Source organism: Muscardinus avellanarius, assembly GCF_963383645.1.
Source record: "Muscardinus avellanarius genome assembly, chromosome: 10".
In the NCBI taxonomy this organism is placed as follows: Eukaryota; Metazoa; Chordata; class Mammalia; order Rodentia; family Gliridae; genus Muscardinus; species Muscardinus avellanarius.
In genome coordinates this window covers 103,552,950-103,579,260 of record NC_137796.1, presented here as the reverse complement: position 1 = coordinate 103,579,260, position 26,311 = coordinate 103,552,950, and the positions used below count along the sequence as shown (strand labels likewise).

The 26,311-nt window shown below is 47.9% G+C and overlaps 1 protein-coding gene across 1 annotated transcript in view; it reads right to left on the bottom strand.

Moving 5' to 3' along the window:
- The window catches only part of TXNDC11 (thioredoxin domain containing 11), a gene marked incomplete at both ends in the record, with an annotated part of 70,564 nt that overhangs the window by 16,386 nt on the left and 27,867 nt on the right, over positions 1 to 26,311 (bottom strand). The window contains 3 exon segments of the mRNA XM_080703443.1: positions 4,977 to 5,177; positions 7,757 to 7,869; positions 25,766 to 25,859. Of these exon segments, the coding sequence (XP_080559569.1) occupies positions 4,977 to 5,177; positions 7,757 to 7,869; positions 25,766 to 25,859 (408 nt within the window).

Below are 26,311 nucleotides of genomic sequence, written 5' to 3'. Positions count from 1 at the left end.
GAGGCGTCTCCCTACAACCCAGCCTCCGCCCTCCTCTCCCACTTTCTCTGAGGAATTAAACCAAGTGAGGTGCTCAGGGCCCTCATTCCTCCTGCGTAAGCACTGCCTGCCTCCAATGCAGCTGCTGACTGGGGCAGTGTGCAGCAGCCCTCCTCCCCACACCCAGAGCCAGCAATCATGTCCTTCATCCTCACAGACCACAACCATTCTGCCTCCCTTTTGGAACTGAACTTCCACACTGCCCCTTCCAGTGTTTAAAAATAATGGCCACATGCCCATAATCCCAGTGCTTGGGAGGCTTAATTTCAGTACTTGGTAGCTTAATGAGACCCTGTTTCAAAATTAAAAATGAAATAGGGCTCCTCAGAGGTATAGCTCAGAGGTAGAATGCCCCTGGATTCAATCCCCAGTAACATACACACAAACACACTCAAAGAGTGTATGACTGTGTGCATATACACAGAAAATCATTTAAAGAGCCCAATTCTAACTAAAAAAAAAGTTTTATAACAGTATTTATAGAGTTAACTCCAAAGAGCCGGGCATGGTGGCGCATGCTTGTAATCCCAGTACTTGGGAGGTTGAGACAGGAGGACCGCAGGTTCACAACCAGCCTCAGCAACTGTGAGGCCCTTTGCAACTTAGTGAGACCCTGTTACCAGATGAAGAATAAAATAGGGGTGGGGGGTGGCTTGGGGGTAGAATCCCCATGGGTTCCATCCCCAGCACCACCAAAACAGAGCAGAGGCCTGGACACTGCCTCCTCCTATCTATTCCTGAGACTGCCACAGGGGTGGGACTGCTGGGATGAACTGGTGGCTGTGCCTGCAGGACCCAGGACCTTCCCAGGCCCATGGCCCTCTTCCCCATGGGCCAGTGGATCTTCACATGGAAGGAACCACATCTGATTTATCCTCAGCAAGCACTTGAAGAATGCCCTGCCTCTCAGAGAGACACACACTTCCCTTGGTGAGGCAGGCCATTTACCCATGGGTCAGGACTGGCAACTTGGATATATGCTTTTTCCCAATTCCCAAACTGAGTACCTTTACCCCACCCCCAACTTTAGCCCTGGGTTTATGAGAAAGGGGAGTGAGTTATAACCTAAAGGCATTTACTCTCTAAAATACAATAGTGTGTTAATCTGAATCAAATCTCACTGGAGTTAGCTAAAAGGTAGTAAATCACTCAGGATTTTGTTTCATTAAAGAGCGTATGAGCCTGTGCATGGTGCCACATGCCCATAATCCCAGTACTTTGGAGGCTTAATTTCAGTACTTGGTAGGTTAACGAGACCCTATTTCAAAATTGAAAATGAAATAGGGCTCCTCAGAGGTATAGCTCAGAGGTAGAATGCCCCTGGATTCAATCCCCAGTAACATACACACAAACACACTCAAAGAGTGTATGACTGTGTGCATATACACAGAAAATCATTTAAAGAGCCCAATTCTACCTAAAAAAAAGTTTTAAAACAATATCTAGAGAGTCAACTCAAAACATATGTATTTGTACCAAAAAATAAGTTGTTTGATTATTTCTTGGCAAAAAATAGTCACTTTGGATGATAAACCAGAGTTTAAATTACCGTTTTCCCCACACAAAGGTCTCAGTGCTTCTGGAGTAGGCCATGCTGGCACCGGTGCTAAGAGGTCCAGAGCGGCTGCGCCCCGGGGCCAGCAGCCTCTTCGTTCTCAGCCACACGGGGGCAGCTACTCCACCAACCCCAAGTACCATGAAACTTCAAGACTTGCTGTCCTCTTTTACAGAAAGTTCAAGGAGAAGAGCATTAATTAAGGAAAACAAAGTTCCTAGATTCTTTCCTTAATCTCTCTCACGGCTGGACAGGTAGCACAGGCTTGAAATCCCAGTCCTTGGGGAGGCCGAGACAGGAAGACAGCAGATGCAAGGACTGCTTAAGCAACCTAGTGAAGCTTCCAGCAACCTCAGGAGACCCTGTCTCCAAACAAAAATAAAAAGGACTGGGGGTATTGCTTGGAGGTAGAATGCCCCTGGGTTCAATCCCCAGTACTACAAAAAACAAAAACCAAACAAAAAGTCCTCTCTGGAAGCAACCATGTAAAGGCTAGCTCCGCCTAAGACACAGCCATGCTCTCGAGGAGGGAGGCCTCCTTACTTTTCTCCTAGGAACCAAACTGGCTTTTCCACGTCTAACCCTGTTACCTAACACACTTCAAGCTACAGCCCTTTATGTGTAGCATTGGATATTTAATTCATTCGAACGATTACGGAAAACTTGGCAAAAATAAAACATTCTTGCCATAGACGCTTCCTTCTCTTTTCCTTCATTAGAGAAATCTGCGAGTTTGAATGCAAACACACTTGTGTTTACCAGATTCACACAGTGCAAGGGCTCAAAGAAATGCCTGTGGTGGGAACAAGTCACGGGCTCTGCGCTGAGGAAGCGTTTCCTCTGATTAACGAGCCGTGTGCCGCACTCCGCGCTATCCACGAGGGCTCCGGAGGCTCCCGGGGCACTGGGTGCCAGCGGCCTGTGCTCCGGCGTGCATGCGTACACGCAGGGTGGGCGAGCAACCCGCTCCTGGGCTTGCGCGGCACCACGTGGGCCCTTCTACCCGATGTCCCTCCCATGAGGCACGCCGTCCCTCGCTGGCTCACGTCCTGGCCTAGCCTGCCTCCCGGTCCTGGTGGCCTCACTCTAACATGCCCCGTTATTCTTCAGCTTCCTGCCCCAAGTGAGGCCTGCGGTGCTGATGGGAAAATATGGCTGCCTTGAAAGCCTTCTAGCCTCTACAACTCGCCTTGTGCACGCATGACACCCGTTCCCCGTTCTCCCAGGTGCCTGAGGATGTCACCACTGGGCACTGTCTCAGCAGTCCAGCACGGGTGTACCTGCCACCCCACCTCCACCACCCATCAGGGCTTACTGCTATTTACTTTTCTGGAAAGTCTACTGCCAGGAAAACTTTCTGTTCTGATCCTTTCTTCACTACCAGTGGAACTTGAATGGCTACAGTTCACCCTAAAATCCTCAGAGAAGCACCCAGGCCCTGTCCACCAAGGGCCTTCCAACTGAGCCCTCCCTGGTCATCATGGACGCCCGGGACCCTAACCCACTGCAGCTACCCCCACACCCTTGCCTTTCCTTCCCTTGGCCGTCCTCAGCCCAGCAGTCCCCTGGCTGCCCTGAGGGCTATCTCCAACACACCCCCAGCTTCCTGGGACAGTGGCTGCCCTGCTCCGATTCCTCCTGACGCTGGGCCTGATTACTGTCCCCTTGATTTTTTTTTTTTTTTTTTTTGGTGGTACTGGGGGTGGAACCCAGGGACCTTCTACCTCCAGGCTATACTCCCAGACCTATTTTATATTTTATTTGAAAACAGGGTCTCACTAAGTTGCTGAGAGCCTCATTAAGTAGCTGAGGCTGGCTTCAAACCTGTGCGATCCTCCTGTCTCAGCCTCTCAAGTGCAGGGATCACAAGCGTGCGCCACCACGCCCGACTCCCGCCTTGAGCTTTGAGCAGACTCTCATTCCCTAGGACCAGGGGACCACGACTGCTGTATGCACTTTCTCCAGGGCTCCCAGCCCAGCGTTCAATGATCACTGGCCAAATGGCCCCCAAACAAAGGGGAGTGTGGACACCGTGGAGCCTGCCTATGTAATTTACCATGCTTGAGGAGCTGCCTGGTTTTCAGCCACGTCAAACAGGCTGAAGCTGAAGGAATCCACACACCTCCCAGGAACTGTGGGAGCCCAAGGGAAAGAGCCACAGACAAAACTGACAAAAGAAGGCCTGTGAGCAGGCGCAGGAGGTGGGGACATGAGGGCGGTGCTCATCGAGAACACCGGGCTAGAGCAGGGGTCCTCGCGGCGGCCCAGGCCCTCTGGGGAGCATGCTCACGAGCTTCTGGGCTCCTGCCACACAACACCCAGGGCCCAGGATACTGGCGGGCCCAACTCAGGCAGGAGCACTCCGGAGGGAACGGGAGAGGGCGAAGGCAAAACCACAGCCACCACCCAGGCCAGAACCCTGGCTTCCTGCCGAGACAGGGAGTGGCTCAGCTCAAGCGCCCTCCTAGTACAGGTTTCTAAAGAAATGAAGTTTTGCTATTCAGCTCTCTCCGATGGGGGAAGGAACAGAACTGCTCGGGTGTCCCCTCTTCTTCCTAGGCCAGGACAGGGCGCTCACTCCGCAGGCCCAGCGGGGACGAAGCTTTTACAAAAGGCTCAGGTGCTCAGAGTGCAGAGTGGGCGGCAGGAGGCCCTGGCCCTGCCCTCCCGCAGCGCTGCGGGAGAAGCGGTGTCTGCCCGCCTGGCCTGTGGCACACTGGCTATATGAAATTGGTTTTGGCCAATTAGGGGATCCTTGCGGGAAAGAAAAAACAAAACGTCCAGTAAATGCAACTGCGCAATCCCAGGCTCTGCTGGTCGTTGCTGCTCTCCAAGTGACCCAGTATAAAATCAGCGCGCCAGAGAGCAAGTGCCCGAAAGCAGGGAATGCGGCGGGCAGGCTCCTGGGGCCGGCTCTGAAAACCTCCCTGGCATCTGTGCACGGGCGAGGCTGAGAAGGGCGAGCGTCCCAGCGTCGCTGCTGCCGCACACCCTCTCCTGCTGTCCCGAGGGTGGCCGGGAAGGCACTCGGCTGCCCCTCCCCGCCGTGACAGTGGCCTGTGCTCGCTCGTCCCAAACGGGAAGCTCACGCTCAGCCGCCTCAGGAAGAGGAAGGTCTGGCCTTTCCCTGGAGGAGCGCGGTTTCAATGTCCTCCCCTCCTCACCCCAGACCCGAGCCACTGCCCGTAAACATGGCCGAGGCCGGGGTCCCTGTCCTGGGCACAGGTCTCCTGAGTACGCAGAGGAGCAGGAAGGCCAGGGAGCAGTGGAGGCCGTGCTTGCAGCAAGCAGCTGCAGGCTGACACCGCAAACGTGGCAGGGAGCAGCCGGAGCCCGCGAGTCCTCCCACTCCTCGGGGGCCCTGGTCCACACAGACCCTCACCTCGTCTATTAAAGGGTGATTCTCGGCCAAGGGGTTGAAAGGGAAGAACAGGAAAAGCGCCGGTCCTTTCTTCAGCTCGTTGTTCAGCAGGAGACTCTTGCCCCCGTGGGGCCGCAGCCATCGAAAAAGCGTCTCCCGGTTTTCTGCGGCCCACTTATAGATGTTCTCGGCAGTGTAGTTCGTGACCTCCCTGGGGAAAACCTGTGAAGGACAGGCGCACAGAGGACAAAGGAGAGCTGAGTGCGGCGCCGTCCTCCAGGGCCCGTCCACGCTGCGCTGCGCAGAGGAGCGGGACAGAGCGCCACCTCCACCGCCCGCGTCTCCAGGCTCGGTTCCTCAAGTGCTCGGAAAGCGCCGTGGGCGCAGGCGGCGTTCCTACCTCCGGACTCGCCTCCCGCCCTTACAGATTCACCTATTCACAAACGGCTCTCCTGCCCGCTGGCGGCCGTGTCGCCTGTCACCCTGCCACAGAGCTGTGCAACGGCCCTGGGGAGCTAAGAGGGGCCAGGCGGACCTACTAGGAGAGGAATCTTGGAGATAAGGGTCTGCTGGGCTTCAACCGTGGTTCCCCAGAAGCAGGGATGGGGCCTTTGCCAGGCAAAGGCGGTGTCTGCCTCACCCACAGGCAGCCGTGGCGATGGGAAGGACCCAGCACCAGCACCGAGCAGGGACTCAGATACGTGAATGAACTCCGATGAGCTGAACATGCACAAGGCCCACATCACACTTCATGTGAATGGATGAGAGACAGTGATGTAAATCACTGGTTTCAAACAGAATTTCCAAAAAGGTGCTCTGCAGGGTTTTACAATATGAGATATTTGATATGTCCCCAAATGGAGATTTATTTATTATCTATTTGCTGTACTGGAGATGGAACCCAGAAGCATTCTACCTCCGAGCTATACCCCCAGCCCTATTTTTTACTCTTTATTTTGAAATAGGGTCTGAGTTGCAGAGGGCCTCACTAAGTAGCTCAGCCTCCCAAATACTGGGATTACAAGCATGTGCCACCATGCCCAGCTCAAAATGGAGATTTAAATTACCTCACAAGGAAGATATCCACGTGTGTGTGTGTGTGTGTGTGTGTGTGTGTGTGTGTTATGGGGACTGAACTTGGGCATTCTGCCTCCAAGCTACACCTCCAGCCCTTTTTATTTTTTGTTTTGAAACAAGGTCTCACTAGGTTGCTCAGAGTCTTATGAGGTTGTTGAGGCTGACCTCAAACTTGCAAACCTCCTGTCTCAGCCTCTCAAGTACTGGATTATGGGCATGAACCACCATGCCTGGATACTTCAGTTTTTTAAAATACCATCTCAGCAATATATATATGTATGTATGTATGTATGTATGTATGTATGTGTGTGTGTGTGTGTGTGTATATATATATATTTTTTTTTTTTGGTGGTGGTGGCACTGGGGTTTCTAGAAACCCTTTTACCTCCGGGCTACACTCCCAGACCTATTTTATATTTTTATTTGGAAACAGGGTTTCTTAAGCCAGCGAGGCTGGCTTTGAACCTGTGCGATCCTCCTGTCTCTGCCTCCCAAGCGCAGGGATTACAAGTGTACCACCACACCCGGCTATCCCAGCAATATTTTACTTCGTAAAAGGAATTCTACTGCTAAGCCAATTGACCTTAAACACTACCCAGTTTAAACAACCCACTGATATTATTCTACAGTGTCACCTCACGGCTGTACCTTTTAGTCTCCATACATTTGAAATTCTTTTTCAGCACTCTTTACTGTATACACGCATGATACAGGCAAGCTAGGAGTGAAGGACGTAGGAGAGTGACAGCTAGCGAGATCAGACAGGAGAAGCTGAGCCACAGGAGCGAGGGCGGCAGCGGAGACATCACAGCGGGACGCTCAGAGTGGGCAGTGAGAGATGGAGCACACACTCGCGCACTACCGCAAGCAGGGCTGTTTAAGAACAGACACATGGGCTCTGGGGCACGCGCGTGAGAAGGAAAGCCCAGCATCTGGGCTGCAGAGGCAGAGGGGGGAGGCTGGGAGTGAGGGTGCCTGCAGAGGGCTCGCAGCCCTGCCTGGGAGCAGGGAGCCCGGGTGCGAGGGACATTGGTGGTCACGTGGCCTAAAAGCCACTGGCGACATCCATGATGTCAGAGAAACAGAAAACACTAAAGAAAAATAAACTCTCGGTGATGTGAGGAGGAGGAACACCCGCTGGAGGAGAGGCGCAGAGCTGCGCAGGGCACAGGCCAAGCTCGGGAATGGCCGAGTGAAGTCGTCCCGCCAAAAAGCAAATGGAATCAGGGAGGAAAGAAGACAACGGAAGCCGTGGGTCCGGGGGAGCAGCCATCCTCCTTTCCTTGTGACAGCACAAGCACATGGGAAACCCACCACACCAGCTAAGGAGAAGGGTGGGCCGCAGGGTTGCTCTCCACGAAAGGAAGAGAGAGCACCCATCACCCAAAGGAAGCTCGACCTGTGGGAACCTGGGCCCCGAGTGGCGATTCTCCAATGAGGGAACTCTGCACTTTCACCTAAGAAGGAAAACTGAACGCTGTGCGCGATCTAGGAACATAAGCAAGGGCTTTCTAGATGGAACGCTCGGGAGCCCTAGAACGCATGGAATCTTCGCCGGGGATATGGGCTCCAGGAGGACTTGTAGGAGCTCTCGGTCTGCACGTAAGATAACGTGGACTCTCCTAGGGAGAATATGCATAGATTCCATCCAATCCTCAAAGGAGTCTGGACTGCACAAGTTAAGAACTGCTGCACTAATACAAATGCAATTTCAAAATACTTACAAGCGATGTGTTGAAATGTCTATGTAAATACACACTTCCAGAGTGTACTAAGGATATCAGTTTCGCAAGATGTTTATTTGTGATAACCCCAAAGCGTACTGTTCCTAGGTAATCTGAAACAGAAAATGTTCCTTTATTAAAGAAAAGGCCTATGCCTTGAAACAACCACAACCCAGCAATCCTGATGCACGCGTCCCCTGGGGCAAGACTCCTGACTTCCCCGCCTGGGCAGGGCACTGAGCTGCGGGCACCGCCTCTGGAGACTACCTCAACCTTCCAGCGCAGCCTCAAAGCCCAGAGCAGTGTCCTCAGAGCCACGTGGCCGCGCCCGTCCACGATGGCCTGGCTGCCTCACTCACTCACGGCCGCCGCGGGCCAAAGCACCTGCCGTCACCTCCTCTGGACATGGCATGCGGCCTTGCATCACTCGCCCCAGCCCCCTTCTCGAGAAGCCTCCTTGACCACCTGCGATCAGCAGGCACCAGGGAGGGGTCTCCAGGGCACTGTGACCCCCTCGGGTGCTCTCTTCACCACAGCCTGTTTTCTACAGCGCTTACTAATGCCTATCTACATCATCTTAGTAATTAGATTTTCCTTGATGCAACGCGACTTCCTCTTCAGAATATGGTTTGTGGAATTAGAGCCCTCGTTTGCTGCGGGCACCCCAGCACTTACAGTGGAGCCTGCAGTGCCCAGTGAGAGACCAGTACATATTTGTTGAGAGAACATATCTAGCATGTACAAAGAACTCTTTCAAATCGGTAAGAAAACAGTTAAAACGTGCAAACCACAGAAAGAAAATGTACGTGGCTAGTAATTGCGTGGAAATACACTCAACCTCAGTAGCTCAGAGGAAGCAGATGCAGTCAAAACACTGCTTTAGACCTTCACACTGCCCCACACTGAAGACACAGAAAACATCACGCACGATGACAAACACAGCAAGGGGTGGTCCGACACACGCTGGCAGAAAAGGTAAAGGCAGCGCAGCTCGGGAGAGAGTTTGCAGGCTGCACCTGTGAGCAGCACGGGCCAGCGCCTGCTCAGCACACGGCAGGTGTGAGGCTCGGAGGGCGGCCGTCTACGGCAGGAAGGGATCGCACGGCGGGCGACAGATGGAGCACGTGAAAAGACAACGCGTGCCTTCTTTATCTTTTTTTTTTGGGGGGGGGGCTGAGGAAGGAATCTCAGATTTGAGGCCAGCACATCACAATTTAGCAATACTCTGTTTCAAAATGAAAAATAAAATAGGACTTGGGATGTAGCTCAGACACAGACAGAGAACGCCTGGGTTTGATTCCCAGTAACACACAACACACACACACACACACACACACACACACACCCCAGGTATAATCCCAGTACTGGAATGTTGAGACAGGAGGATTACAGGTTCAGCAACTTAAGTTTAACTTCAGTTAGGAGATTACAGCCTCAGCAACTTAAAGTGAGGCTCCCTACAACTTAGTGAGACCACCTAAAAAGAAAAAAGAAAAAAGAACTGAGGGTGGCTGTAGCTCAGAGGTAAAATGCCCCTGGGTTTAATCCCCAGCACCAAAAACAAAGAATTATATAAACTTAAGGCGTGTGTGTGTGTGCGTGTGCGTGTGTGCGTGCGTGCGTGTGTGTGTTACTGGGGATGGAATCCAAGTGCATTCTACCTCTCAGCTACACCCCCAGCTCTATTTTTACTCTTTATTTTGAAACAAGGTCTCACCGAGTTGTAAAAGGCCTCAAAGTAGTAGCTGAGGCTGTCCATGAACTACAATCCTCCTGTCTCAGCCTCCCAAATGCTGGGATTACAAGCGTGCACCACCACACCCACCGACTTCGGGCTTTTAATATATACACTCACGTGTGACTTAGAAACACAGATTTATGTATATGCATGGGCACAAAGACATGTTTTCCTAGTTGTACTGCTGAGAAGACCTTGATGTAAGGACACCCTGACACCAAAGAGCACACCCAGATCTCAGTGCTTGATTTCCAAGGCCATTCTCTGATAAGAGGAGCCAGGCACCAGGAGAAGAGGTTGACAAGAAAAGTACAAGATAAGCCTGAACTATCTTGTGTCAAAAGCAAAGAAGTGTTTGTAAAAGGTGTGTGTGTGTGGGGGGGGGGGGTGTTCAGAGGACATAGGAGACAACTGGAGGTGTTCCTAGTGGCTGCAATTTGAACCCGAGATAGTAACAGGATAAAGTCCGTAGCCATGCCTCTGTGTGAGCAGAGTCAGCTCTCTACTTTTTATTTATTAATTCAATTACCTATTTTTTGGGGACTCAACCCACAGGTGCTCTACCACTGTGCTACACCCCCAGTCTTCTTTTTTTTTATTTTGAAAATTTTTCTTTTCTTTTCTTTTTTTTTTTGGTGGTACTGGGGTTCCTGAAAACCCTTCTACCTCAGGGCTACACTCCCAGAGCTATTTTTATATTTTTTTTTTTATTTGGAAACAGGGTCTCTTAAGCCAGCACGGCTGGCTTCGAACCTGCGCAATCCTCCTGTATCTGCCTCCCAAGCATCCGGAATACAAGCGTGCGCCACCACGCCCGGCTATTTTCTTTTTTATCCTGGAACTTGTGACCCTTCTACCTCAGCCTCCTGAGTGGCTGGGATTATGGGCATGTGCCACTGTGCCCTGCGAGCCAGCTCTTCTTTATAGAAAAATTTCGTTAATAATGAAGAATAAGGAAGTGAATCAGCATCTGAACCCCATGGTATTCCTGGAGGTGAGACCCACTGAGAGAGGCCGAGACTAGTGCACAGCAGTGTGAGCAGATGCAGCCTCCCACACCATCTTTCCCAAGGTATCTATTTATATTCTTAACATTTTTTGCAGTGCTGGAGATGGAACTCTGGGCTCTAAACATGCTAGGCGGGCACTCTACCAATGAGTTACACCCCCAGACCTCTAAGGTTCTGATTAATTACAAAGGAAAAGATAGCAACGTTTCATTGGAGAACACAGCAAACATTACCAAGTGATCGAAATTAATGTCAAGAGCAGAGGACACACTGACACCATGAACCCATGGGTAAGTGGCACCGAGAAGGCACATTTCTGTGATATTCTTGCCAAAAATGCAGAGCCTCATCCCAACCACAAGCAAACGGCAGACAAATCAAAACTGATAGACTTTTTTCTTTTTCTTTTTTTTACAGTACTGGAGAAGGAACCCAGGGGCATTCTACCTCTGAGCTACATGCCCAGCCCTATTTTTTATTCTTTATTATTATTATTTTTTAATGGTACTGGGGTTCCTAGAAGCCCTTCTACCTCCGGGCTACACTCCCAGACCTATTTTATATTTTTATTTGGAAACGGGGTCTCTTAAGCCAGCGCTGCTGGCTTCGAACCTGCGCGATTCTCCTGTCTCCGCCTCCCAAGTGCGGGGATTACAAGCATGCGCCACCACGCCCGGCCGTCCCCTCGCTTTTTAAATAGCACAACAACATGGAAGTTCAGGTCCCAAGGCTGTAGAGAAAAGGCAGAGTCTTGGGGGACAGGCACAGTTAAACAGAAAGGAGAAAAGACAGCCTGTAAGGACACGCACTCGATGCCTGCCAAGTCGCCAGCACGACTCACTGGGGCAGAGGAATGAGAAGTGACAGCCTGGCCCAGGAGCTGAAAGGGGCCATTCAGAAGCCAGTTTAACTGCACCGAAAAGAACGAGCAGCCGGCCTGCACGAAACAGAATCCAACACCCTGCACTTTCAAAACTGTGGCTTTCACATGTGCACTGACGGTCCTGCATGTAGTAGAAATTTAGCAGGAAGAGGGCAGCTTGTATGCTGCAATGGTGTGTGAACAAAGCACACTTGGCTAGCGGAAGTTGATAGTGTAAGAACAGCACAAGACAATAGCACCCCTCCTCTCCACACCCAACGTGTCCTCTGCTAAGGCCGGAATCCAGAGCCTTCGACATGAGGGGCTTTTGTCATTTGCAAAATGAATTATTTTGTCTGTAAAGCAATGAGGCTTCGGTACTTTGATTAAGGACTTTGACTATGTTGAATAATTGAAAAAATAGAGAATCATACTCCCTCTCCCATCCAAAAACAAAAACAAAAAACAAAAAACCCCAACAATACCAAGATCCTACTCAATTAATAACTAGCTGGCATGGTGGCACATACTTGTAATCTCAGTACCTAGGAGGCTAAGACAGAAGAATCACAGGCTGGAGGCCCACCTCGGCAATTTAGTGAGGCCCTCCACAACTTAGTGAGTTCCTGTTTCAAAGTAAAAAATAAAATAGGGATGGGGGTATATCTCAGAGGTAGAATGCCCCTGGGTTCCATCCCCAGGATACACAAAAAATAATAATGATACTAATAATAACTTTCAAGACAGTCTATTAGCCTGACAGTGGCCAGTTTGAGATCTCTGCTAAGCACAGGGTGATGACTGATGCTGGAGATCACTGCAAGGCGTAATGACATCTTGAGAGCACATCTGGGTCAAAAGAATTAGTCACTAAGCAGTCTCTACAACTGTTCACACGAGCAACTAAGTAGGTCAAGGCAGCCAGTGCCAGAATCCCCGGCTGCTGGCCACTCAGGGAGAGAGGCCGGCTCGTCTGCTGCTTGTTCCAAAGCGTGCTGCGCCCTGGGCCCTGGGTCCCTCGCAAGGCAGCCCACTGCCCACTGGGCCTCCATCCAGGCCCTCTGCAGCACACGCCCCGTGGCCTCGGTGGCCTTGCTCTGACACCTCAATCTTGTCTAGTTTCAGCTGGGCATCTTTTATCAGGCTGGCGATCTTTGCTACCAACCCTGCCTCCCACAACCCTGGATACAGCTTCAGGCTCCCTCCTGTGCCTTCTTTGCACCACCAAGGTCCAGGGAATGCAAAGATCCGAAGTGCCCTGTGGCTCCATGGTTTCCACTCAGATTCATCTGGACTCCGTATCTGTATCCAAGTTTTGTCTTCAGCACTTTGTATCATGTTTTAATAGCCGATTTTGCTTAGTATCATCTGCCTTAAATTCAATTTTAAATGTTAAAAAACTCTGGTTTAATTCTGGGGTAAAGTACACATATTCTGAGCCACACACCACATCAGTGAGGCAAGACGTTAACATTTGCAGACATTCCAGGAAGAATAAGGTTAGTTTATCTTTCGTAAGGAAACAGAATCTTTTTTGTGTGGCAAAGGGATTCTACCTCCAAGCCACACTGACAACCCTTTGTGTTTTTTTCTTTGAAACAGGCCTTACGAGGTTGCTGAGAGCCCCACAAAGTTACTGAGGCGAGTTCTGAACTTGTGATCCTCCTTTCTCAGCCTCCCAAGTACTGGTATTACAAGCATACACCACCACGCCCAGCTAGAATAAATTTTTTACGTGTGTGTATGGTGCTGGGGATTGAACCCAGGAACATTCTATTTGAGCAACACCCTCAGCTCTATTTTATTTTTATCTGCAAACATGTTCTTGCTAGGTTATTGAGGGCCTTGCTAAGTTACTGAGGCTGGCCTTGAACCTTCAATCCTCCCATCTCAGCCTTCCAAGTACTGGTATTATGAGTGTGTGCCATCATGCCCAGATGGCATAAGCTTTTAATTTGTGCTTTAAAATAAATGATTAGCTGGGTGTGGTGGCACACACGTGTAATCCCAGCGCTTGGGAGGCTGAGACAGGAGGACTACACAGGTTCGAAGCCAGCCTCAGCTACTTAGTGAGGCTCTCAGCAACTTAGTGAGACCTTGTTTCCAAATAAAGCATAAAATAGGTCTGGGAGTATAGCCTGGAGGTAGAAAAGCCCCTGGGTTCCACCCTCAGTACCACAAAAATAAATAAATAAATAAAGTAAGTAAGTAAGTAAGTAAGTAAGTAAGTAAGTAAGTAAATGATTAAAAGTCCTGCCTAAAGCAAACTATCAGGACTCACGCTCATCATAAACAACCTCCCAGGAGCACCCTCCGAGGAGTCATCCTCAGGATGTGCCTGCAGGAGAGGCAGCACCCTTCAACTGCTTTCCGCAGGACACTGGCTCGGCACTGTCACAGGCTCAGGTCCACCACTGCGCTGCCCTAGAGGGTGGCCACGGGACACACGTGGCTACTGAGCACGTGCAACCTGAGAGAGAGGAGCTCGATCTACTTCATTTTAATGTGAAAATTCAGTTGTGAAGATTTAATGCCTGAACTGAGTGCAAAGCATGCAAGCACAAGACTTCTCAAAGACTTGATTTAAAGAAATCTCAATCCTTTTCATACTAATTTCACTGAAATGATAATTATCTAGATATACTGGGTTAAATAAAATGTTATTAATTTTACCTGTTTCTTTTTAATTTTTAATGCAACCAGTAGACATTTTAAATTAACTATGAGGTTTGTATTTTATTTTCCACTGGGCTACACCAGGATAGTAAAGTTGCAATGTAAGATTCATTTATCTCAGGAAGAAAATTACGCTGAGACTGACCCGCAGATTTAGCTACCTGGGAAGGATCCATTAGACAACGCGTCCTAGACGTTTGCATGAACACCCCTCCATGGACAGAGAACAATTATTATTAGGACGTGTCTTTCCCTCACCTACTCGTCTGCTTCATACAGGAAAAGGTGGGGCTCTGGACCCTGTGCCTCCAACCACAGATGAGGCCTCCAGCACCTGGAGTGCTCAGAAGTACAGTAAGGTGCTGAGGATACTGGCAGGGCTGAGGGGGCTTCAGGTGGAGCTCACCGTCTGCCATCTGAGGACGTCAGTGCAGGCCAGCCTCTCAGGGACCAGGACGCAAAAATGCAATATTGAGCAAAAGAAATACTCAAGGGATAACTGCTACCAAATAAACCATGATATACCTCAAAACTCAACGCCACTACATCGACTCCCACGCCATTTCATCAGCGTGACGAAGAAGTCACTCCCCAGGAAATGTCCTCATTTCTCTACACTGGGAAACAGCGACAATGTAACGCGCAGGCCTGCCTGGGAACACTTCTCACTTTATTCTATACTCAGCCTTTCTTTCTTCTTTTGGTACTGGAGATCGAAGCCAGTTTCTATTCTGAGACAGTATCTCACTAAGTTTGGGCATGCTGGCCTCAAACCTGTGATCCTCCCGTCTCAGCCTCCCAAGTCCTGGAATTACAGGAGTGTACCACCTGCCTGGCTTATAATTTGTCACTTTTATTAACTTCTGCTTTCCTACTCTTCTTTCCAAAAATTTGAACAGCCAGAAAAAGGAAAACAGAGATTTATATTAAAAGATACGAAAAACAACCCTTCCAACATTACTCAACATTTCCATAGTGATTTGCTTTTCAAATGACACTGGATGAAGACTTTACGCATTTCCAATGATAAACATGTCCATCAAAACAAAAAACGTCAAAGAAACAGGTTACAGAAATGCTCATTTTCAGTGTACAAACTATTGCTATTGCTTGCATTTCCCCCTAGAAATGTGACTTTGAGGTCTGAACACCTTCAAAATTCTTCACATAAAGCACAAAGAAATTATCTAGAAAAAATATTTGGCATCTGGGTACCACAAATATATTCTAGCGCTTGCCAAAGATGCTACTAAGTAAACACATACATCTTAGCTATGAGGTTTTTCCCTTTCTTGTGAGATAAGCAGGAGGGAAAGAATAATGTAGCTCCAGATATCTTATTTTAGGAGAAAATGAACTACAGCGCCAAATAGGCATTAGCATGTACGTAACATGATGGTAAAAATATGTGCTCTCACACCTGCCATTCTCATTCATAAATACTAAGAGAATATCAATGCATCAATGTAAATACATCCTGTGAACATCCTCTTTACATCCCTTTCTCTTTACCCTCACAGAAGGGCTTTCAGTCTAACCACCTGCTTAGAAACCCTCTGTCCCCACCCGTCTCAGGCTGTTCTGTGGTCTAAACACCAGGGTTGATGAGCTCTGTCACCTACTTTTTGCTCCCAAAGAATCCCCCCAAACTGAGGCAGAACGCCCCTGGGTTAAATCCCCAGTGCCACAAAAGGACAAAAAAAAAAAAAAAAAAAAAGAAAGAAAGAAAGAAAAGAGAAGGCAGCATCCCAGGCAGGGCCAGGAGGAAGTCCTCTCCTCAGACCCCTTGCTTCATCCTGGGAGCATCAGCCGAGCAGAATGGGGCAGGAATGGGGCAGGGCTGCAGGAGGTGAACTCAGTAAGCGGGCTGGCTTCATTCTCAGCTCCTGCATTTACTGCTGTGTGAATGTATCAGGTTTTTTTTTTTTTTTTTTTTTTTTTTGGTGGTACTGGGGTTCCTGGAAGCCCTTCTACCTCCGGGCTACACTCCCAGACCTATTTTATATTTTTGAAACAGGGTCTCTTACGCCAGCACGGCTGGCTTCGAACCTGCGCGATCCTCCTGTCTCCGCCTCCCAAGCGCGGGGATTACAAGCGTGCGCCACCACGCCCGGCTGAATGTATCAGTTTTCTGCTGCTGCTGTAACAAATTACCATAGACTTAGGGCTTTAAAACAACACAGATTCATCTTACAGTTCCGGAGGTCAGAAGTCTAAAAGGAATCTCACGGGGCTGAAACCAATCCTGCCCCATCAGCAGAACGTGGTCCTTTGGAGGCTCCGAGAATCAGAAGTTGCCCACAGCCCCTCCACCCCTCTTCCCAGGCGGCAGTGGATGGACAAATGCTTCTCACCCTGCAGCACTCTGACACTGACTGTTCTACCTCGCAATTTCACCTTGAACACTCTTGATTAAAAGAGGTGCACCCAGGTAACCAGGTAGTCTCCCTTGTGCCAGGTCTACTGGTTGGTAATTGAGCTTGGCAACACAATTGCCCCTGCCATGTATTAGCACACTCACAGGTTCTGGGGTTAGGAAGTGGACCTTTTCGGGGGCCATTATTCTGCCCTGAGCAACTTGACAACCTCTTCAGAGGCTCAGTTTCCACTTCAGTGGGTAGCAGTGACGTCTAGACCATGCAGGCCTAGTGCCGGCTCATGAGAGTATATCAAATGTGACCCAGAATGGACCAGAACTGAGTGCCTGGAGTGGTGACTATAAGCCTGTGACTATTATGTGATCACTAAGACTTTCCCCCAAAGATTCTAATGCTTTTGATTCTTTGTCTGGGAGTCTCAACTCCCAAATATAATGAAAAAAATGTTTCCCAAGAAACAGGTCAAACACATATGCTAATATGGCCACGGCCCCAAACAGGACAGCTTAATAAAGGCAAACACATCACAAAGCAATGAGAAAGTGAAAGGGGTGCAATACATGGGTTCAATGAAACAAATAGCTGTAAACTCAGCTGGGCTCTGGGCGCCTGCTGCGGAAACACGGCTGATGCTTTCTCAGCCCACTGCCTTCCACGCTGCAGCCTCACTCACTGACCTGGAGGTGTGGTTCTCCTGGGAAACCCTCCCCATCCTCAGCACCAGCTGCCCTGAGCAGTCTCCCCGCCTGCACCTTCCAGGGAAGCCTGCCACAGACCTGCAGCCACACTCACTGTGGGCACACACTCACTGAGGTAGAATGCCCCCGAGTTCAATCCTCAGCACCAAAACAAAAACAAAAAATAATAAGGGCTGAGCCGGGCGTGGTGGCGCACACTTGTAATCCCCGCGCTTGGGAGGCGGAGACAGGAGGATCGCGCAGGTTCAAAGCCAGCTGCGCTGGCGTAAGAGACCCTGTTTCCAAATAAAAATATATAAAATAGGTCTGGCTGGGAGTGTAGCCTGGAGGTAGAAGGGTTTCCAGGAACCCCAGTACCACACACACACAAAAAAAGTCATACAAAGCCAGGCGTGGTGGCACGCACTTGTAATCCAGCATTCGCGGTTCACAGACAGCCTCAGCTACTTAGTGAGGCCCTTTGCAACTCAGTAAGACCCTGTTTCAAACATAAAAAGACAAAAAAAAAATAGAGATGGGCACATAGCTTGGAGGTAGAATGCCCTTGGGTTCCATCCCCAGTACCGCAAAAAAAAAAAAAAAAAAAGCCATATAAAAGCTGAATGTGGTGGCGCACACTTGTAATCCCAGAATTTGGGAGGCTGAGACTGGATCTCACAGGTTGTTGGATGATCCTCAGCTACTTGGTGAGGCCCTCTGCAACTGAGTGAGACCTTGTTTCAAAATAAAGAATAAAAAATAGGGCTGGGGGTTCCAAACCTCTTGATGTATAAATTTTCATAATCTATTAAAAAGCGCTCCAGAAAAGCTCTACTTATGAGTAAGATATGGAAGAAGATGCTTCTTATGTCCTCACAGCAGCAGATGCCACCCCGTGGAGCAGAGGACCTTACAGAGCAACCACTAAGATTCTCCTCTAACAAATTCCTCTACAGTGTCTGATGCTGGAGGTGTACACCTGTCATCTCAGTACTGGAGAGGCTAAGAGGATCGCAGGTTCTAGGACAAACTCAGCAAATAGTGAAACTCTCCGTAACTCAGCAAGATCCTGTTTCAAAAATAAATATAATAGGGCTAGAGGTATAGCTTGGAGGTAGAATGCCCCTGGATTCAGTCCCCAGTACCACAAAATAAATAAAATTCTCACAGACAAAATCTTCCTCAATGCCGGACATGGTGGCGCATGTCTGTAATTCCAGTGCTTGGAAGTCTAAAACAGGAGGGTCGCAGGTTCAAAGTCACCCTCAGCAAGGCCCTGTTTACAAATGAAAAATAAAAATAGGACTAGGGGTGTAGCCCAGGGGTAGAGGGTCCCTGGGTTCCATCCCCAGCACGACATACACAAAAGGCATCTTTCTCAAGCACCCATCAGTAGCCGTCCGTTCCCTCCTCAGCTGTCAAGTGGGGGAAGAGCTGTGGCAGCAACTCCACAAGCGCTGGCTTCAAAGTGCCCAGCACGCTCTATGTCGGCTCCCACTCCAGCTGGACAGAGGGCCAGTCGATTCCATACCGAGAAAACCATGTCGGGGGCCAATGGGCAGGGGGAGAGGAAGACGGCCTGCAGGTCAATCAAGGACTTAATTCTTGTGTGAGTGCTTTTGCTAAATCAGACACAATATTTATTTGAGGTGTGTTCAGGCTGGGAGCTTAGTTTCTATGGCATTCTAGACTTTAAGACTACTGCTTTATTCACACACAAGACCTTCACATAGGATTTGGCTTTTTAAACAAGCAAATGTCCTTATCTCCATCCTTCCCACACTTCCAGATAGACTAACTCAAACATCACACAGCTAAAGATTCGGTTCCAAGTTACAGGCTCCATCCCAGCAGCAAAGGGTAGGGCCAGGCAGTGCTCTCCCCACCCCCAAGAACGCCCTGAATCCTTTTTGTAAATCAGATGAAAAGCAGGGTCAATTTGCTGCAAGTTTTCTCTTTCAAAAACACTGCCAAATCGTAGCAGAAATGTAACAACATTTTATCAGAACACACATTTATAGAAAATAACACAAGATGAAAGGAAAAAAAAAGCAAGCAACTTAAACAGACAATCCCTCTTCCAAACTTTCTTTAAGCAAATGAACAATGAAGGCTGCCTGCCAGTATTAAATGGTTCCAAGTGGTACAGGCTTTGCAGTCCGGAAGAAAAGAGAATCTGAAAGTTGATTTCTTTCAGGATCCTGAACAGAAAGACTGCCAGCCCAATTAATCACTCAGCGCTTCGAAATGATTAAACATTAACAAGAGACCTGTAAGACCTACTGTGAAAAATTAAAAGAAGATTTAAATAAATGAATAATCCTGCTGTGATCCTAAGAAGGGAAGCTAAATGTTACGATCATGTCAGTTCATACATTTAATACAATTTCAACTGAAACCTAGCTAAAGGCATGGGTTAATGTAAAAGAACATTCCACAATACACAAAAACTTGAGGAAGTGGAGTCCGCGTTTTTAACAGATAATAACAGTTTACAAAGCAAGAAACTCAATTACATTCTCTCACATAAACGTGGATATCCAGACCAAGAGAAAACAGAAGCAGACCTAACCACGGGCAAGAATGGGTTCTGTGGTAAAGCAGGCATCAAGAGACGGAGACGGGAAGTACCATTTTGTAAAAGTCAAATGTACTCTATGTTTTGAGCCAAAGTCAAGCCAGTGTAAAATGCTAAACAACTTTTAAATTTAAAATAAGAGGAAGCAAACTAATTAGTCATCATATTTCCAAATAAACTAAGAAAAGAACCACAAACTTAACTACATGAAAATACAAAACTGCTACATAAAAAATGATAGAAGTAAGCCGGGCGTGGTGGCGCACGCCTGTAATCCCAGCATTCGGGAGGCTGAGACAGGAGGATCGCGGTTCGCGGACAGCCTCAGCTACTTAGTGAGGCCCTCTGCAACTCAGTGAGACCCGGTTTCAAAATAAAGAATAAAAAATAGGGTAGGGGGTGTAGCTCAGAGGTTGAATGCCCCTGGGTTCCATCCCCAGACCCACCAAAAATAAGTAAATAAATAAATAAATAATAAAAATTTAAAAATAGGGCTGGATGTCTAGCTCAGAGGTCGAATGTCCCTGGGTTCTATTCCCAATACCACAAAAATAAATAAATAAATAAATAAATAAATAAATAAATAAATAAGTAAGTAAACAAATATCCAGGACGCTTTCTGCATTTATTTCTTGACGCTAGCAGGTCATCAGTCTACAAAGAACTTAAGAGTGTGCTGGTTGTGAAACATGCCGTGGGGTCTGCTAAGCAGAGGGCTCGTCTCCGCCTGTAGGCTGGGAGGGTACAGTTGGAAGGTGTTCTGCCATTTTCTGAAGGCTGCCTGTTGCTTGATATTTTTACTTTTTTTTTTTTTTTTGGAACTGGAAATGGAACACAGGGGTGTTCTACCTCTGAGCTCTATCCCCAACCCTATTTTTATTTTTTTTTAATTTTGAAACAGGGTCTCACTAAGTTGCTAAGAGCCTTACCAAGTAGCTGAGGTTGGCCAGGATCCTCCTGTCTCAGCCTCCCAAGTGTTGGGATTCAAGCCAGGCCCAGCTGATGTTTTTACATATTATCAACACTGTAGCATGAACTGCTTTCTCTCTGTTAACTGTTTACTTTCCCTTTCAGTTACTGGTGGCTGTTTAGCCTTAGGTTTGGGCTGGTGGTTGATGTGAGCTCACCTGCTAGGTGGTGTGGGCAGTTATAATTTGTTCATTATTTTTCTAGCCTCTCTACTTCTATCTTTTTTTGGAGGGGGTCTGGAGATGGAATCCAGGGGCATCTGACCTCCAAGCCACACCCCCTGCCCTATTTTTTAATTCTTTATTTTGAAACAAGGTCTCACTAAGTTGCAGAGGGCCTAAGCAGCTGAGGCTGTCCACAACTGTGATCCTCCGGTCTCAGCCTCCCAAATGGTGGGATTATAGGCATGCACCACCATACCCAGCTTACTTCTATCAATTTTTTTTTTTTTTTTTTTTTTTTTTTGCGGGTCTGGGGATGGAACCCAGGGGCATTCGACATCCGAGCTGCAGCCCCTGCCCTATTTTTTATTCTTTATTTTGAAACCGAGTCTCACTGAGTTGCAGAGGGCCTCACTGAGGAGCTGAGGCTGTCCGCGAACCGCGATCCTCCGGTCTCAACCTCCCGAATGCTGGGATTACAAGCGTGCGCCACCTCGCCCGGCTCAGTCCTGGACATTTCTAAGACAACTTTTCAAAACCATTCAAGAGCTGAGGGTGTAGCTCAGTGGTAAAGCACTTGGCCTAGTGAGCTCAAGTTCTGGGTTCCATCCCCAGCACCACAGAAGCAGAAACAAGAAACCCATGAGCGCACTGAGAGGCCCGAGTCCCTGCACTCCGTCCGTACCTGTTTCCCACCCCAGAGCCTAAACGCGCCTGCAGCGCAGATCTCTGCAGGCGAATGTTAAGCTTGTCGAATGTTTCTCAGGCCTCATTTTGTACACACAATCTAAACAGAACATTGGCCTAAAATTTATATTTGAAACTGTTCCACCAAAAAAATGTGTGCATGTTTTGTTTTGTTTTAACCACACATCTGCTGTTAATAATAAGGAAAATACTGCTTTACTTCAGACTAAGAAAAACGGGAGAAAACCCCAGATGCTCAAGGCAAGATTTACTCTACATAATCCTCCATGGTGCACACATTAGGGACAGTCATCATTTCTAATTTGTTTTTTCAAAAGATCATTCGTTAAGTGGAAACAGCCACAAAAAAAGGGGGTGATGGTGAATAAGGATTAGTCAGAATGAATCTCAGCCACTACAAACTTGCATATGCAACAATCACAGGACAGGGAGGACATGTAGAAAAGGAAGTCAGACGCATGTATTGAGAAAAACTTACCATAAGCATTTTTCAACATTAATGCTTTGACCAAGGCACGCTTGTAATCCCAGTACTTGAGAGGCTGAGACAGGAAGATCACAGGTTTGCAGCCAGCCTCAGTTACTTAGTAGAGGCCCTCTACAACTTGATGAGACCTTGTTCCAAAATAAAGAATAAAAATATAGGGCTGGGCGTGTAACTCAGAGGTAGAATGCCCCAGGGTTCAATACCTAGTACTGGGGGGGGGGGGGAGTTTTGACCAAGGAAGTTAAATTTGTACTTTTGAGGATTTTTTTGTTTTGTTCTGTTTGTGGAACCCAGGGCCTTGTAAGGTAAGGCCCTACCACTAAGCTACATCCCCAGCCCCTTTCTGTGTGTGTGTGTGTGTGTGTGTGTGTGTGTGTGTGTGTGTGTGTGTACATATGCATGGTATTAAAACTGGAGGCTAGGAACATTCTATCTCTGAGCTCCACCCCTAGCCCGGAGTTGCAAAGGGCCTCACTAAGTAGCTGAGGCTGGCCTGGAACCTGTGATCCTCCTATCTTAGCCTCCCAAGTACTGAGATTACAAGCGTGCACCACCACACCCAGATCCCAGCCCTTCTCCCTAGTTTTTGTTGTATTTTCGAGATGGAGACTCACTCTGGTGCCCAGGCTGGCTCTGAATTCCTGCTGGAGGATCCTCAGCCTCCTTAGCAGCTGGGACTACCAGTCCATGACACCACGCCTGACTGGAGTACTTTCTAGCCATCTATCTCTCCCTCTTGACCCTATTTCATCCCTATTACATTCTCTCTTTGTTTAAAGAAAGAAGGGGAAAAGCTACTTACATTTGGAAATATTTTTCTATTTAGGAAACCTCTAGTCGAGTGTAACGGGACATGCTTGTAATCCCAGTATTTGGAAAGTTGATACATGCGGATCTCAGGTTCAAGACCAACTTAGAGAGGCTCTCAGCAACCTAGCAAGATCCTATTTCAAAACAAAAAATAGGGCTAGAGGTGTAAGTGAAAGGCAGAATGCCTCTGGGTTCAAGCCTCAGTACTATCTGGGAAGAAAGGAGGAAGGAAGGAAAAAGAAAGCAAGTAAGCTGGGCTCATGCCTGCAATCCCAGTGCCCGGGAGGCTCAGGCGGGGTCACAGGCTCAAAGCCAGTCGCAGCAAATCAGTGAGACCATCAACTTAGCGAGACCCTGTTTCCAAATGCAAAGGAGGGCTGGGGTACAGCGTGTAGGCAGAATGCCCTGGGTTCAATCCCAGCATCACAAAAAAGAGGAAGGAGGAGGAGGAGGAGCCTCTGGATGAAGGAGTCTTGAAAGTCTCCCTCAGCTCAGCCGCGAACGCAACCATCTTAATGACTGGAGCTGCCTTGCATATTTGATCTTAAGGTTTCTTTGGAGGGCTTTATTTAGTTTTCAGTGAAGAGCTTTGAATGTCTATCTCTCAAACTCATTTACATCGCCAACCTTTTGTTTTCAAAGTTCAGGTTTGGACTCACTGTGTCTTCTTAGTCACTCAAGCTGCCCAGCGCTGTCCCTCAAGTGAACAGAAGACTTGCGCATCTGACAGCTCGCTTCCCTCCCCCAGGTCTCCCAAACAGGAAAAATGTGAACATAGTAAATCCTCCATACTTAAAATCTTAAAAAATGTACATGTTTAAATGGCCAGTCGTATAATTATTTCATGTATACATGATACATTTAAAATTTTTAAAACCTGAAGCAACCTAATAACCAGCAAAAAAAAAAAAAAAAAAAAAAAGCTACATATTTTTGTTAATACCCTGGGGTAAGATAATATGGTCATTAATCTGATCATACACTTGGCAAATATTGATTGAACCTCTGCCGTGTGCCCGACGCTAGAGGACAACGCTACACTGAAGACGCGTGGTCCCTGAGTCTGGGAGTAAGACAGATGTTACTAAACAAGCCATCTTATATACAAGTGCAAACTCTGCTACATGCTATGATGGAAACAACAGGGTACCAAATTTAAACTGGGGCAGGGGTAAGTTACTGAACGGTGAGCATGGTGTTTGAGCTAGAGTCTCTCTTTTTTTTTTTTTTTTTTTTTTTTTGCACTGGGGATTGAACCCAAGGGGCATTCTACCTCTGAGCTATATCCCTAGCCCTATTTTTTAATTTTATTTTGAAACAGTATCTCAGTAGGTTGGCAGAGTCTCATTAGCTTGCTGAGGCTGTCCTCAAACCCAAGATTCTCCTGCCTCAGCCTCCCAAGAACTGGGATTGCAAGCTTGAGCTGGATTCTAAGGACAATTAGGGGTTTGGCAGTAGAGAGCTGGGCTGAGAGCGGGGACACCTCTACCTTGCAGGCAGAACTAGTATATACTAAACCACAGTGGAAGGAAGGGGGGTGATGCTGGGTACCAGTTAAGTGTCCACTGGCTGAATGCAGGTGTGGATGAAGGGGCCTGGACCAGAGGGGTAATGAAAGAGATGGAGACCAATGTATACAACAGAGAACGGACAGGTCTTAGTGTCATGACCTAAGAGAACCCAGAACAACATGGGAAAATGAATAGGTCATGACATTTAATGTAAATAAAACTCCAAATGGTATCTGATAAGAAGGGTGAAAGTAGCAATCAGCTCATGGTGTAATATGACATGACTTTTATATTTGTAAAAGTACTCCAGGAAGGAAATGTATAGCTAAAGTACAGTATATCAAAATGACAGATTCGATTGCCAATTAACAACGCTGACCAAAACTTGTAACTACACACTAAACAATAACTGCCTGTTATAATGAATTTTACAATAAAAAATATACAATTGTAGACAACATAGGATTTTTTTTGGAACCCAGAGGCATTCCATCTTTAAGCTACACCCTCAGCCTGATTTTATCCCCCCTCCCCCGTTTCTCTCTCTCTGTCTCTCTCTCTCTCTCTTTCTCTTGGTTTTTTTGGTACTGAAGATGGAACCTAGGGGCATTCTACCTCCAAACTATACCCCAAACCTATTTTATTCTTTTTTTTTTTTTATATTTTTGCAGTACTGGAGATTGAAACTGGGGGCATTCTACCTCCAAGCTCTACCCCCAGCCTTATTTTTTTATTCTTTATTTTGAAAAAGGGTCTTAGTTGCAGAGGGCCTCACTAAGTAGCTGAGGCTGGCCGCGAACCTGTGATCCTCCTGTTTCAGCCTCCCAAGTACTAGAATTACAAGAGTGCACCAACATGCCTGGCTCCAATTTTAATTCTTGAGACAGGGTCTCACTGGGTTGCTGAGAGTCTTACTAAGTTGCCAAGGCTGGCTTTGAACCTGCAATCCTCCTGTTTCAGCCTCCCAAGTATTGGGATTATAAGCATGTGCCACCACACCTGGCTAAGAGTTTTTTTGTCTTTTTGTTTTGCAGAACTGGGGATGGAACCCAGGGGCATTCTACATTGGAGCCACATCCCCAAGCCTATTTTTTATTCTTTATTTTTGAAACAGGGTCTCACTGAGATGCAAAGGGCCTCACTAAGTAGCTGAGGCTGTCCATGAACCACAACCCTCCTGTCTCAGCCTCTCAGATGCTGGGATTACAAGCGTGCACCACCACGCCCGGCTTGGGAGCTATGTTTTTAAAGAGCTAAAAATTTAAGAGAATATACTTGAAATGGTATATTTTGTCTGCTAGTGACAGAACATTAAACAACACATTCATTAAAAATACACTGAGAAAAGGAATCTAGCAAATCAAAGACATGTTACCATATGCGAAAGATAACAATTAAGTACATCTCTGTTAAAACACTAAGGTCTTAACATGAGTCCGTTTACCTTTCTTTAATGAATGTAGTGCTGCGGTGAAGAAGGTCAAATAGCCAGGAGGCTGCGGTGAGCCACTGAATTCAAAGTAGCCGAGAACTCCAGGCTGCAGAGACAAGAGGACCACGTGTGACCGAGGCTGCACAGGCAACAGGAGCAAGGGCCTCAAGTTTGGAACGCAACAGCTACCGCACGTGGTGGCTCTTCCATTCGGAAAGCCTGAGCACTGAGAAAGGCTGCAAGCTGGGGTTGACTTCCCCTGCATCTAGGCAGCAGGCTGGGGTGAGAAGTGGGCGGCAGCGCCCTCCCCAGGATGGCCTGGGGGCTCCTCAGGGAGCGCAAGCGTCCTTCTCTCTCCTCCACCTCTGTTGACAGCAGTCCTCCCAGGCCTGGCTCAAAACCACCAAGCTCTGGATCACTCACTTTACGGCGCGCGCGTAAGATATCAATAAACCGTATGTACATACGTATATATTACTGTTGGTAACCACTATCGAGTTTCTTCAAGTACTTCCTCTCACTAACCCCAAACGTGTCTTCCTACTTTGCTGAAGTTGG